General features: G+C 42.1%; 1 protein-coding gene across 1 annotated transcript; it reads left to right on the top strand.

Annotated features, from left to right (window-relative positions):
* Positions 1-772: 772 nt before the first annotated feature.
* On the top strand, positions 773-5424 carry LOC124145390 (antistasin-like). The gene is made up of 4 exons (XM_046515136.2): positions 773-901; positions 2774-2920; positions 4479-4580; positions 5314-5424. The coding sequence occupies exons 1-4, from the start codon at positions 841-843 to the stop codon at positions 5325-5327; spliced, it is 324 nt and encodes a 107-aa protein (XP_046371092.2). The 5' UTR covers positions 773-840; the 3' UTR covers positions 5328-5424.
* The last annotated feature ends 10812 nt before the right edge of the window (positions 5425-16236 follow it).

The following is a 16236-nucleotide window of genomic DNA, read 5'->3' as shown; positions in this document are numbered from 1 at the left end:
CGGGTGGGTCAACTGTGGGATGAGGCACTCAGGTAATCTGGACCACAACACGGGACCCTGAGGGGCAGTTGTGTTTCTTGAGGATGCAGTGGCATATGGGGCGAGGCAGTAAGGACTACATCCAGCTGCATCAACTGATATGTAGTAATGCAAAGTTGAGTTTGTCTCTAGGCAAGAATCATACATGGTTGCTGGAACTTGAACTCGAATGGCAAGACTTAATGACAACCATAACACCAGTATCAGTTTTAAGAAAATTTGAAAGAAAGAAATTTTGGCTCTCGGCTGACAAATGTCGCCTTTTCTAGACTTGCTATGTTTTAAAGCGTATTTGGTGCAATACAATTTGAATGTTTAGTGGAGTTTTGTAGCTTGTAGAAACTTTGAAACAATCCATACTGGTCAGGTATTCTATGACAAGCACAGTAATCGGACCTCTCAACTTGACACATTCTGTCTCAAAATGACAAATATATGGCTCTCGACTGACAAATATCACCTTTTCCAGACTTACTGCATTTACATAGTATTTGGTGCAATAAACTTTTGACAGTTTATTTCAGTTTGTAGCTTTTAGAAACTTTGAAAAGAATCCATACTGGGCAGATATTCTATGACAAGCACAGTAACCGGCCTCTCAACTTGACATAACTGTCTAAAAATGACACAATTCTGGCTGTCAGCTGACAAATGTCGCCTTTTGTAGACTTGCTGTATTTCAAAGAGAAGTTGGTGCATAAGGTTTAGTGTGTTTATCACATGGAAAGGTATTATGACATATTCCCTGGAAATACACTGTAGGAGCGCCACACAAAGATAAGCTGTGTCTGTAGGTCACATATGGTACAGCTCAGGATGACGGTTTCCCAGGTGGTCGTGGTCTTTGTATTGCTGGGAACACGTAAGTTGTTACAGAACACAAGCTGTTGCAATTTTGCCATCACAAGGGATAACTATTTCAAATCATCATCTCTTAAGGATCTTTTTAATAGTATCAGTTGTAATTTAATTTTTGGATTTTTAAAAGAAATAGGACTTATTGATAAATTTTGATTGTGTAGATAGTTGATTTTTATAATATTGGTAGTGTTTAATGAGTAACTTAGTTGGTTAATGGCTGTATCCTCAAAGGGGGTTGTAGTATTGTAAAATTATTGTCCCCCTGAGAGGATATGTAAGACCACATCCTGAAAGTACGTTTATTCATACCACTGTTTTTAAACGGAGTATATTTGTTTTGTTTCAATTATGGCTTAATTGCGTACCATCGCCAGCAGCTGAAGGGATGGTGTAAATCCTGCTAGGGAGCCGTGCAGGTAGCAGACGTATTTGTAAGTCCCCACGGTCCCCAGTAAGGTGGCCTAACTTTGGTTGCTGGCGATCTGTAGCCCGTTTTTATAATGTATTGTTGAATAATAGGTTATTCTTTTAATTGTTCTAAACTAGTTTTACTTATAAACTGTGATATACTAGTTGTTATACTGTCCGTCGATGACATTTTTTTTTATACTTTAATATCAGTATTATAAATGTTCTCGTCACGATATGGCTGAAATATTGCCGATGTGACGTAAAGCTTTCACTCACTCACGTACAAGCTGTTGCAATGTACAGTCGTATTATATCAACTGTCGGGCCAAAGAAAAAATACACTTGTATGTTCACACTTCACTCTGCTCATTACTGTGTAAAGTTGCGACCCCTGTGTTCCTTGAGACGTCATGTGCACGTCACCTGTTGTGAGATACTCATTGGTATGATACACGTACTAATATAGCACCATCGAATAACCATATCTTGTTCGTTTCGTAAAGGGCGACTATACTTGTTATAATACAAACACTGTATAAACATTGATGTTAATAAGTATATATACCTATGTTGTTTAGCACTTTCCATCACATGCTTGATGAAGGTGTTAGGATCTACACCGAAACGTCGCACTAATTGTAATAAAGAAGTTGTTCATCCATAGAACTTGTCTTACTTCATCACACCAAATTTTAAATGCCACTTAAAGAAGTTGTTATAAGAGGCTTGTCGTAACGTGACGGGGTGATCAGGCTCACTGACTTAGTTGATGCATGTCATCGATCCCAATTGCGCGGATCGATGCTCATGATACTAATCACTAGATTGTCTGGTCCTGACTCGATTATTTACAGACCTCCGTCATATAGCTAGGATATTGCTGAGTGCGGCATTAAACAACAAACAAATCAAACATTTTTAGCAAAAATCAAACACTTTCTTTTACCCGGCAACATTATCTGCCTCAACAGTCACATTATATATGTTTAAGGCAACATTTCCATTTAATATGGCTAATTGGGATATTTTACAACGATTACAAAAAAGTGTGTCGATACCTATGCATGAAATAGTGACCATGGGCACTGGGTGCTATATATAATCGGTTAATGCGTATAAGACAATCACATATGAATTTCTCATATGTACATCAAGCAGTTTTAACTGTGATATGTAAATAATTAAGTAATATGTCAATACAAATATTAAAGCTTTAACAAAATGTTTATTAATATCAACGTCATTGCGTAAGAAAAATCATTTTTGACTATTCGTTGAAACTGATTCCATTTGGCGTGAAGGGCAAAATAGCTTTGAAAACTATGTGAAAGGGCCGCTGAAAATCAGCGATGACATCAGGTGTTCGCGAAAAGGGTAGTAAAGACATGTTTACATTTTTTAGGAATAAGTGTTTTATGTGATTCACGCCTTCATACTGCTGTCACCATGTTTTCGAATTTAGTGGTCTGCAGCATTCCCCATTCCCGAAGAGGGAGTTGTCTTCTCCTGTGTGGGGATTATGTGAACAGATCCTGTCCCTCTGGTTATGCGTGCAAGTCCAATGGTTGTGGCGCTGAGTGCATGAGGACCACGTACACCCAGCCAGCAGGTAGCCATTGCTTTTACACATTGATACAGTTGGACTTTAAATTTCTTATGATTGTGGAAAGAGTTTTGTTGCTTTATTCTTAATTCTCCAATATATAAGTCTGTAGTTCCTCTAACCATGTCACAGCCTCCATGGTCCAGTGGTAGAGCATCCGCCCGCAGAGCGGAAGTTCGATCCCCGGCCGCATCATAACAAAAGACGTTAAGATATCGTGTCAGAATACTGTGTCTGAGTAGGTTTTTTTATTAAATATCGGCGTGGTATCTCAGTGGGCGAGAACAATAAACTCAGCATCAGTCCGGGCCAGCAGTATACGCAACCACACACATACACCCGTGCATGCACGTCGCAATATAAGTGCAATATTCTTTGACGCGACATTAAACCCCACTTCCCCTCACCTCACCTTAACCACGTGACACTTAAATGTTAAACCACCTTGTTACAGATATTCTCAGCCTGACATGACTTAGATAAATTTCCAATCATTGATTCTTGCATGTGAGATGAGGTGAGGTAAAATGGAATTTAACGTCGATTTCAAGATTATTGAACGTGTGTGTTAGGGGGGTTCTTGTACAGGTCAGGCCTTACGCTGGTTTAATAGTCCACTGACTATTAATTGTCCACTGAGATACCACGCCACAGTTTAACATTTATACCGCACAGAATACTGACACCACGCCAACAAGTCCTGATTTTATCCCCTTAATTTCTTCAGACATGGTCTTTTGGTATGGGGGCGGCCGGGTAGCCTAGTGGTTAAAGCGTTCGCTCGTCACGCCGAAGACCCGGGTTCGATTCCCGACATGGATACAATGTGTGAAGCCCATTGCTGGAACATTGCTAAAAGCGGCGTAAAACCATATTCACTCACTCACTCACTCTTTTGGTATGACGCAGCCGGAGATCGAACCAGTGACATTCCACACTCCGAGCTGACGATGTTTGATCCATGCATCAAAAATCAAAAGAAGTTTCTTTTGTTTAACGCTACACTCAGCAATATTATATTCCATGTTTACAAATTCCATGAAAATAATTCTTGACGAGATAATCAAGTGAATAATATTGTGTGGTACGTTTACCACTTCGGTGAAACCCATGAGCACGGGTATGGTGCTGACAAACCTAGAAACACTGTCGGGGGAACCGGGATTCCAACCAACAATCATAGGTTTCTGGTGTGCCCAAGGGACGCAACTCTACACAGCGAATAGCGGCGCCTTAGACGAGTGGGCCACCTGTGCCCCACCCACCTCCCCAATGAATGAAGAATGGCAATCTCCAAGTGCTCGTTGGTGTAACGCCCCACTTTTTCCTCAAGGAGTGAGATCTGTATGAACGTGGAATAAGATACATATAGTTTTGTTTTCTAGAAACGACTTCAAATTATCTTCTGAATGATTCGTCAGTTATCTATCATGGCCCACTGTTAACAGAGCGTCCGGTATTCGTTCACTATTCACAGAGTGTCCAGTATTCGTTCACTTTTTACAGGATGTCCATTATATGTTTACTGTTTGTGGGGTGGCCAGTATTCGCTCACTGTTTACAGGGTGTCCAGCATTTGAATGTCAACTTCACTGTCCACTGGGGTACCTCAGAGATTCTAAGGGCTGTGAATCCTGCAAATGTGACTACTCCGCTTTGGCAATAGGTATGTCATAAAATACTTGATAAGTGTGAACAGATCGTCTAATTCTTTGCAGTTACTTCCATCATATACATAACTGTGTAATCACGTGTGCTTTTATACTGAACACAAAAATGTTTGTATCATGAGTATTTTGGGGATATTATTGAATACTCAGTTTCTTTAGATGTGTGCGGTATATAAAAATATTTCATGACCCCTACCCGTGAAGATCCGGGGTAGAAGGGGTCTTCAACAACCCATGCTTGCCGTAAAAGGCGACTTTGCTTGTCGTAAGAGTCGACTAACGGGACCCGGTGGCCAGGCTCACTTGCTTGTTTGGTACATGTCATCGTATCCCAATTGCGTGGATCGATGCTCATGATGTCAATCACTGGATTGTCTGGTCCAGACTCGAATATTTACAGACCGCCGTCATATAGCTGGAATATTGCTGAGTGCAGCGTCAAACAACAAACAAACAAAACAAAACTTATGTATATAATTCACAAATCGGTAATAAACACAATATATTTTGTCGATGCCTGATTTTGTCAACGCCAGTTGTAATTCCTGATTGATATAACAACCAACTGACATTGCGGCACCAAATACCAAAATATGGCACAATAAAAGGGGGGAGTGCATCAAAACACAGATCCAATTCAAGGGAATAGTTGGTTTATCAGATTATGCTAAATATATATGCTGTAATATCTGTTAATGATGTATTCTAGAAAATGGCTTTTTTTCACAGCGCCTGGCAAATGAACTGATTCAAAGGAAGGAACTATAATATTATTCACTTCACTCGTGTAATAATATACCCATAAAGAAGTACAGCACCTGTCCAAAATTGGATTTTAAATCATTTTTGTTGTTGTTTTTATAGTTGTTGTTATAATTATTATAATTGTTTAACGCGGCTCTCAGCAATATTCCAGCTATATGACGGTGATGTGTAAATAATATCGTCTGGACAAAACAATCCAGTGACTGACATTATGACCATTGATATACGTAATTGGGAAACGATGACATGCATCAACCACGTTAATGAGCCTGACAACCAAATCCCGTTGGAGGCCTCTCGGGGCAAGCATGGGTTGCTTAGGACCAATAACTCGGAAATTCACTGGGGACTTTTTGTGATGTTTGTGTTTATGAAATGATAATACGTGACCTCAATCAATGTTGCATCTTAGTAGTGTGGTACCAGCGGATTTCCGAGATAATCCGGTTACGTAATATTACGCAATGATTACGTCACCTCGAAAATTCGCTGGTTTGGCCCTGGCCATTGTGAATGGAGTCGGAAATAACAATAGATCAAAGGGGGGATTACGGAAAGGGGGTGACACCTCATGATGACGTCAGAAAATGGCGGCCATAACCTACGTTGTTGTGTTTCGGGGGTTGTCCCCATGGTGAAAGCCATTTTTCATGGGGTCGTGTGACGTCATAGTATCGCGGGAGAAACGTCGCGTGATCATTCCTTATAGGGGTAGGTGTTGTGTGTGACGTCATAGTATCATGGGTGTATCATCGCGTGGCCATACCCTAAGCATGTGCGCGCGCGCGTGTGTGTTTGTGACATCGTACAATGTATTCTACTCGTGACGTCACAACACGGCGATCATTAGCGTGTTTTCGTGTGTTTGTGACAAGCGGTTACGGCTAAAGGGACATAACTCTATATACCGGAAGCGGTTATGAATGTAAGCAGTGACAGTGATTGAGGTAATTCCAAAGTTTGGTGAGTATCGGTAAGCGATCGACTGTTTAGTACACGTTGCTAGTGTATCTGATTAGATTGTAAGCGTGTGTGTAAACGGAGTTCGGGGAGGGTAGTTTGTGTCAAGATCGCAAAATAACCCACAGAACCGTACAACGGTGTGTGTGTGGTCCGATCGTGTCTGCCATATTGTAACGTCACTGTTCAGCGAATCAATGAACTAGCGAGTGTTGTATTCTCGATTACCGTCAGTCTCGTTGTTACCTCATAAATAGGCAAACGTTATAGCATAACAAATTTTGAAGGTGGTCTGTAAATGTCGTGCTGTCTATGTAAAGCTCTCTCCGCAAGACAAATGTATCGGTGAAACCCACGAGAACGGTTATGGTGCTGACAAACCTAGAAACATAATCAGGGCGAACCCGAATTCGAACCCACAATCATAGGTTTCTGGCGTGCCCAAGGGACGCAACTCTGCACAGCGAATCGCGGCGCCTTCGACGACTGGGCCACCCGTGCCTCCCTACAATACAAGACCATAAGACAAATGTATTTAGACACTCAAAAGAAAAGGATCACATGTCCCGTCTATGTATAGCAGTGATGAAATGCACTTTTTTTTTAATGTCCAAAACTCTCAGAAATTAGAAACAAGTTTTTGCCTCAATACTACTGTATGTATCCTTCTGCCGTAAAATTCTCTCATTTGATGTCCATTACTTATAAGCCAACTCTATTAAAACTGGCAAGTTATATAAGATCATGTATGGAAATGTTCCACTGACAGGTTTTCTTCATTGTATCTTATTCCTGTGTCCAATTACATCTCTGTATCACTGCCGTGATTTACGAGAATAAACATCACTCAAAACATCATTCATTCTACAATACAAGACTGTAAGACAGTGATATTCTACCAAACAATATCTATAAAAAAAAATATCGCGTCGTGCTGCCTATGTAAAGCTCTCTACAATACTCGACTGCATGAAGGCGATATTCTAATATGGCTGAACCACCCCAAACATACCCCACGAGGTAAACAACGGCAACTCTTTAAATAAAAACAAAACAGAGGCATTAGATGTCACATTACAAAATATTTATTCACAAGCGTCCTCTTACATATACATCGTGAATAAACAGTACATAATTGAACATTAATACAGTCTCTATACTAAGAGCTTGCAAACTAACTCAAACACACAAAAAATTGGGGTACTAGCTATCACACCGTAGTGTACATTCTTCCCGCCCTCTTGACGACTTCATCATAGTCGAATCTACTAGGACAGGTAAGCGCAAACCTGTTGCGTTCAAAGTCAATGTCATCTTCAGCACACCACTTCCACAAGGGTGCAGGCTAAAACGGCACCTCAGCAAAACGTCACCCATTTCTCTGGCGAAAACGGCACCGCATTTGGCGAAAACGGCTACTATGAGTCGGGCGAAAACGGCACCTCTATTTTTAATAACCATAACAACGATTTTTGTAGTAATATATAGGGTTTATTTACATGGTATTTTATTAGGGATGTATTTACATTTCCTCTTTTCAGACATATAAGTAAATATAGGATCCACTGGTCACAGTTATCACATGATACAGCACGTTGATTTCTTCTGACATTCTTCTCGCATGCAACACATCGAAAGGCCATTGTGAATAATTGTGATCCGACAGCATCATGTTTGGCCTCTTAAATACAGTTTCAGCTTAAATTGAGTATTGGTACTTAAAACTTCAAAGCGTATAGTGTTTTCACAATAAGTTAACTACGCCTCCCAATCAGTTGAGTTGCGTATAAGCTAAGTTGGATTATAGTTGGAGTAGAGGCTAATATCTATTGTAAACTTGTTTTAACATCTCACAATTATTGGCGCTTGCAAGTTATAATGTAAGTTTAATATCATTTATTTGACCAAGGTAAAAAAATAAAATAAGGTGCCGTTTTCGCTCGAGTCGAGGTGCCGTTTACGCCAATCGGTGCCGTTTTCGCCCGGTGACGTTTTGCTGAGGTGCCGTTTTCGCTATAACCCCTTCCACAATCTCAGACCACACCAAGCACACACGACCTTGTCCGAATGTCCTGTATAATAAAATCCTCTCCTGGCCAGCTGTGTACCCTTCTGAATAGGTTGCTTGGGCCAATCCTTGAAAGTAGCCATCCTCTCGTGTCCGTATACCATACCTTCGTCGTAACATTTCTCGCTAAATGAATCAGCAACCTCCTATTTTTCCTCGGGGGTGTCAGCGAGTGTCCGCAGCAATCTAACCCTGACCCTCCCGTCTGGTGTCTCTTCATACTTTCACGGTAACCATCGTGAGATGACAGTTTCCATTGCGGCCCATAATCCGTAACAATATCGCTGGGAGTCTTGAAATTAAATTTCATGTCCACTGACACACTGTCCTCATTAGCAGAATCATAGTCTCATATCGTCGCTACTTATCTGGTGCCGGTATTATTTCAGGAAACAGTCTGTTTATTCCTTTCTCCAACCATCTGCGACTGACTAACATCGTATATTGGGTAGGACTTCGTAGCGGAGACTCTAAAATATACGACCTCACTCTCTGACTCTCAGGCGTAGAATGGCTAACACAGACCACCTTTCAGCGAGGGCGTGTCCTTAAAGGGGCGGGTCTGACTTCCTCGGATATGGTGAGCGAGGAAAGGGTGGCAGCAAAAGGCGAAAAGTCAACGCTAAACAGGTGTGATAACGCGTACTAATAGTCCCCGGGTACTTAAATCCGAACGCGTGTAAAGCACACACTAGATGGACAGCTGCTCGAACGTATATAAACAGAGCAGCCAAGGATAAAAATGAAATCATATCAATACAAGAAAATAGAAATCATATCAATGCAAAAACAGAAATTATGTGAACACCGAACTCACAATAGATATGTGAACCCTTCTCACACACAGGAGTCCCAAAGAGGGACAGGTCAGCCGAAATTGCCTAGGCAGAAGGCGACCTCTTAAACACCTAATGCAACAACAACAACAAAGCACACACTACCTCACACATCGAACCGCATTACAAACCACCCTCACTCTAAACAAGGCCCTCACTCTAGAAGAAATACTAAACCAACAAAATAAACTAGAAAACTTCAAGGCCTTAGGCGTATTCTTAATGAAAACGGAACTAATAAAACGCATCTAAAAACACAATAACTTACCAAATCAAAATCACATAAACAAAGAAACATCCACCATAACCAGCTCCCTTAGTTCTCCTCCCCAACCCCATCGGCATCTACTCCAAATCTCAAAATTCCCAAATTCTATATAAGCAGCCCCTAAAGCCCCCTCTTGGGTTGCACAGACCACTTTTGCCCCTTTCGGAAACACATTAAATGGCCTGACCGGGCCCATGTGCGAAATATGCATCAGTCGGAAAGCGCACGTTAAATCTCCAAAGTAAGTAAGTAAGTAACGCTCAAAAAACGCCAATAAAGCAGCTAAACTATCCCATAAAATCCCAGGAATAAGCTTAAACCTACCCATCTCCAAATCAGAAATTCAAAGTGTCAACAAACAATAATCACCAAAAAATGGCATAACCTATATCAAAACTCAAATAGCCAAATCATAAATGTTCCAAAAAAACAAACAACCAAATTCTACATCCGTCCAAAAAAATCGACTGAGTAATTACTAAACTCCAAACAGGACATACCAACCTAAATAACCACCTCAAAATAATAAGAAAACACGCAACAGGAACCTGCCCACATTGCAAACAATAAGAAACCTCAGAACACGCACTCATACACTGCATCCACTACCTAACACACCGAACTACACTACAAACCACCCTAAATCTAAATAAGGTTCTTACTCTAGAAGCAATCCTAAACCAACAAAATAAAATAGAAAAATTCAAAGCGTTAGGCGTATACTTAATCAAAACAGGACTAATAAATCGCATTTAAAACCCCAATAAACTACCAAAACCAAACCACATAATCAAACTAACAAACTTCCATACTCAGGTCCCTTAGTTCGTCCCCCAAAACCTCTTGGCATTTTTTAAAAATTTCAAAATTTCCATAATTCTATATTAGCAGCCACTAAAACACCCCTACTGGATTGCCAAACAACTTTTTCCCCTTTTCGGAAACACATTAAATGGCTTGGCCGGGCCCGTGTGCGAAATACGCTGCAGTCGGAAAGCGCACGTAAAATCTCCAATATAAGTAAGTAAGCAGTGGAATCGGTAAAAGTCTCGGTCTCTACCGGTATACAGACTCTTACGCGCCATTTAGAATTTTTCCAGTAAGCGTTTCACGCCATTTTCATACCACATCAAAACCATGGAATCATTTTTATCCGTACCATTTTTACTGTAATGTTTCACTATCTCGTCACTATCTTATGAATGCTGCGAGAACGGCAGCTACTGGAATAGAGACAATGACGACCGCAAGTTATCGACGCTAGACCTTGTACTCGCAATCTATCAGAGGAATATTTCAAAAAAACATATTTTGACACAAAATCGTGAAATTCGGGCGAAATTCGCGTGTAATCGATACCATACGAGTCGTGTATGTGCAATTTACCAGGCGCCTCTACGGTTTAGGCAAACCAGTGACTGCCGGGCTCACTTTTCTTGTCAGTGTTTTCCAAATAAACAGTAAAGGATATTTCAGCCCGTTCATCCCTCTGCGCGTAATGCGGTCTACTGTTTCACCATACACCTCTTCCAAAGTATCTCTACTACTTAGACCACCGTAGATATTTTTCAGAAATGGGTCGTTTTGCCCAAACCATCGCAAATCTCGCCAAAACAACATTTTAGAAGACCAGGTAGTAGGGCTGTCATCGCTATTAGTGTAAAGTAGCATTTCTAAAGTGGTCAAATACTATTACACTGTCCAGCTCTCTATAACACACCAGAGTCAGAGCTCGGGGTGTGGGATTCGAAAATTTCAGCTCGATACCGACCTTACCAGAACTCTTATGGTACACGTGTGACATGTCAGCGTCAAAATCTTGGGTTAAATCTAGTACAAAAAGGGTGTATTTGGGTTCGAAATTTACGGTATGACATCGTTGTTGTCGATGAGTCCGAGTACTATTCTTTTGGGAATATGACCCATTATCAAATGTTCAGAATTTTATCTCAAGCCCTGTGGAATGTCGTGTGCCGTGGTTTGCACTCGAGCTACAGGATATTTCACAGTGTTACCGCGCGTCAGACCTTAAATATGACCATCTCTAATGGCGGGTGCCACGTTAACTTGTCTGACATGAAATTCGGCGGAAAGTATGTCGTTGTAGCCTGTAACATGTGAAAATTATTTGGGCTGCGTATCAGTTCAATCTTTAAAGAAACCCGTCCATGAGATATCTCTGCTGGATGAACAAGTCAATATGTCGTTTTCCTACGAGTTCAACAGGCCTACTAGGAACACATATTTGGCGCCTTTTCTGGAATGCAGGGTTTGAATTTACCTCACCTAGAGAGAAATTATCAAAACAGCCGGCCTTATCTTTAATGAAACCCTGCACTGCCAGATTATTGTCTATTTGCCTGTTGTGTACACACAAGGGCAGTGATGATAATCATCGGTGAATTACCATGAACGAAGGATAATGAAGGATTATCATCACTGCCCCTGTGTGTACACAACAGGCTTCTCCACTCCAGTATAGGGGCGGTCGGGTAGCCTAGTGGTTAAAGCATTCGCTCGTCACGCCGAAGACCCGGGTTCGATTCCCGACATGGGTACAATGTGTGAAGCCCATTTCTGGTGTCCCCCGTCGTGATATTGCTGGAATATTGCTAAAAGCGGCGTAAAACCGTATTCATTCACTCACTCACTCTACTCCAGTATAACAATATCTAATATACTGTGTAAACATTGCCTCCTACTTGTATATATACTTGCTTACTGCACTCTGTAAATCACTTGCTTGATAACGGTGTTAGAACCTACACCGAAGCGTCGCTCTTAATTGAAATAAAGACGTTGTTCATCCATAAATTCTTATCCTTACTTAGTACTCCAACTTCTAAATGCCTATCAAAGAAGTCACTTCTTACTAGACCCGAGGACGTTTTAGCAATGCCTGTAAGTGGTGATGATAGCGATAGTTTTAGTAATTCAAACAGCAGTTCTTCCACCCTCTTTAATTCTTCCACTAGACTCCCAGAAGAAGTACCTCTCAGAGACACGTAGCATAAGATCAGGACGCACAAGAGAATGGTATGTAGTGGTACCTTCCTCATGCACGCCGCCCCTTGTCTGAAAAATTCCTTTCGACGTGACTTTCCGCTAGCCACTGGTCTAATTCTTTGGCCGGGTATCCCTTCCATCGAATTAACAGCTCTCTTTTACCAGTGGTATTATCGACCCTGCTCTTCAACACTTCTTCGTACACATCGGGCTCCAACACTACTTGTAACTCATCCCAGTAAAATGTCCCTTTTATACAATTTCCGTTCTCGTCGTGTATTTTGTAGACTGGCGGCCTTCTGTGTTTTAATTTCTTGGCCACGTAGAATATTTCCCTGGTCCAATTGGCCTCGTACCCTTTAATGAAATTCCCTTTTCTCGTGTACATTCTGACGGGTGTACCCGGCCATATGTATTCCTCCAGTTTCTTAGAATTTGTCGTTTTGCCACAGCGACCCTTTGCCATCTGTTGTCTCTGCAGTAGTGCCAGACCGCTATCTCATCGCGTATAGTTTTAACGTCTCTAGGTTTACCCCTGTCGAGGTGTGGTAAGCGTTATTGTAGGCTTTCATTATTTTACGTAACAACCCCACGTAGCGAGGTTGCGACACAGTAGTAAAATATCTCAATAAGCAGGTCTTTTGTGTCCTCTGGAATCGTTCTACGACGTCGGCATTTCACGTCGTCGTTTTGACTAGTATAATATGATTTCCCGAGAACGTTCTAATAGGATCTGTCCACTAACCGTTCCTGTCTGGGTATGCGATAGCCTGCCATATCGGTACCGATGGGAGTGGGGTCTCTACGCAGCTGGACTTTCTACGAGAAAGGCCTTACTATTAAGAATACTTGACTTTATCCAGGACGAAGTAGTCTTTGACAAAACCGTGCCCGACTATACCAAAACCACGTCCCCCTTTAGCAAAACCCTGACCGACTTTGACAAAATCTTGTACGAGTTTAACAAACGTGAGACAAACCACTTTAAAAGTATGTCAAAGTGTTCTAAAAACGTGAAAGATCGTGTCAAAAGCATGTCATTGGTCGTGTGTCTTCACAGCACATTTTACTTCTCAAAAAAATGGTTGAATGTATCACCCAATCAAGAGTATGACAGACCATTCCGAAAACGTGACAGATCTTTCTTAAATTATGACAGACTGTTTTAAAAGATTGATGGACCGTTTTAAAAGCATGATAGCTCGCTCTTAGAGTATGGTGACTGGATATTCTGAATTATGTCTCTCCTTTACCAAAAGTATGAAACACATTTATGAAAAGTATGTCCTGGCTTTAACTTAACCATGTCTGAATTGACTCACCATTACCAACCCGAGACCAAGACTTGTGGCATAGCGTGTTCGCTGCTGGATAAGAGAATAACAACCGGATAGTAGGATACATTTCAACGGATCACTCGATCTGTTCATTTATTTCATATGATGAACATTTGTAATGGCAAGAACATTCATCATTATCATTATAGCAATGTCACACTCACGAGGTTCGTAAACCCCATTTGTCCACAAAACGTTACTGGGTAAAACGTTCACACATGTTTGTCACTTCCCATTAACTCAGTCACGAGTCTCTGCAATTCAGCGTCCAGTTCGACCGTTCTTTCTTCTTCCTCTCGGTGTTTGCATACAGCCAACGTAGTAGATTTATTCTTCGCGTTATGCGCTGAGAGTAACCTGGGGTGCTCTTTTTTTATGACCCCCTAGCGCCTTTTTCTTATGTTTCTTGGCAGGAGGCGCATTCTTACCAATGGTGGATGATGGTGTTTCGAAGTCGTGATCACTGGATACGGCGTTTATTTTATTGCCGTTTTGGGAAGTTGCTGGTTTCTGTTTCCGATGCTGTGTTTGGTCGTTATGCTTGGTTTTACTGGTGGTAGGCTGATGCGCTTTGTTGTTGCTGCTGTTGGTTTGGTCGGTAGTTGTGGATGGAATACCCGTCTGGTGATGGTCGTGGTGTTGTTGGAGTGTCAGGGCGGGGTTCGAGGAGTTCAGGCTGTGTCGGAGAGCTACCATGACGTGTGACAGGGCGTTAGTCAGGGCGTAACTGACCTGGAACATGTTGTCCACGTTCTTACACATCCTGTTGTTTTACTGCTGAGACATAGTGGTAGGTACTCTACTGGCGCTGGGGGTAGACACCAACTGACTGAGCGTACTGGAGATGGGGTGTTTGTAAGAGTAAAATAGCGAGGGCGTCACGATGGGCTATACATCCGTCGTGAAAGAGGTCGTAGAACATACACTCATTCCCCAGTGGCTGTTCATCATAAATATGGCTATAGACCGCAGGCCAGGGTTGTGTTCGATTTTGGAAGTGTCCAGCCGAACTCCTTCCTTTCAAAATACTTCCTCAACAAAACGGACCTTGCTATCCTCCGTCGTACATTCGGGAGGATAGCCACTAGCTTCCTGCTTCAGTTTGTAAAAAATTGTCCACATAGCTGGCGAACAATCCTATCATGCCGAAGAAAGGAATTATGTCAATGCTAGTATCCAGCTCGTAGCACTCGAATCGGGAAAAGTGCCATGCTGAGAAAATATGTCTGACCCTATAGCCCAGTTCCCGAACTGCTTTGTGTACCTCTATTGTCGTGTACGTACCCACACACGATCTCTGATCATGGGTATGCTGACATTCTGAACTGGCATTTGACTCAGCACAAGTCCGGCAGAGAGGAAAGTAAAGCTTACTATTCGCGTGATATGGTAAGAGAGGATGATAGAGACGTCGAGGAGCGAGAATGTCGCATTTGACGAGACCCTCCAATTCGAACAAACTGTCTGAGGAGGGATTGTGTATAATACGAGGATGTGATACGGGAAAACGTCCTTTCTTAAACACGTACCGCATACGTCCGCGTACCGTATCTTTTCACCCTCCCCGCACTTTTTGCGTAATTGAATACCATTAGTGCTGCCCCCGTAAAAAGCGTCCCGAGCTTGGAGAGGTACCGTAGCCTCGTCAGGTAGTTTGTCCTCCTCCTTGCCTCTACTGGCCTTGTGCTGACACTCCCATATCGCGTGTATGGCCTTGACTTGCGAATGCTGGCGCAACAGACCTAAACGATACATAGTAGGGTCGTGTCTGTCAGCCAGAGTAGTGCCCAAACCATAGTGTATTTTGACATTCCACTTACGCGGGAAACACGTCGTACACGCATGCCAGAAACAACCTAGGAATTCGTACACAACTGTGTTGATAGCATCATAACCATCTACTTTGTAGGTATGCTGTCTCTGTACGATCGTCGGATCGTAGTCGGCGTGATTGCCACCGTCAACGCCGCAGCTGAAGGACACTACACGGTCCAGCCTGAGACCCCGGTTTGGTCCGAGAGACGCTAACCACTCGGCGCATATTTTTTATTGCTGGGCTGATTGTCCTCGTATCCACCGGGTGGTATCATTGCTATGGTATCGGGTTCCAAGTACTTTCATCTAAATGTCAACATGCATGCGTGGGGCAAATTCAGACACTCGGAAAAGGGGTTGACATAGTTCAGACACAGGAATGTGTCTATGAATTTCGCACAACCTCGTCTTAAGATGTCAACGCCTTGCCGACAATACTTTATGAGATCGACCTGCATATTGAAAGAGTTTTGCTCATTTTCCCTATACCACGACATAAAAATGTCGCGACCGTCTCGAGACATACTATCCGGATCGTAAAAGTGTGAGGGGGTAGACTATCTAGGATAGCTGACTGATTTGTGCCGACCTTATTGA

This window comes from Haliotis rufescens, unplaced genomic scaffold (assembly GCF_023055435.1).
Source record: "Haliotis rufescens isolate VD_foot unplaced genomic scaffold, xgHalRufe1.0.p SCAF_14, whole genome shotgun sequence".
Classification (NCBI taxonomy): domain Eukaryota; kingdom Metazoa; phylum Mollusca; class Gastropoda; order Lepetellida; family Haliotidae; genus Haliotis; species Haliotis rufescens.
This window is presented reverse-complemented; position numbering and strand designations above follow the sequence as displayed.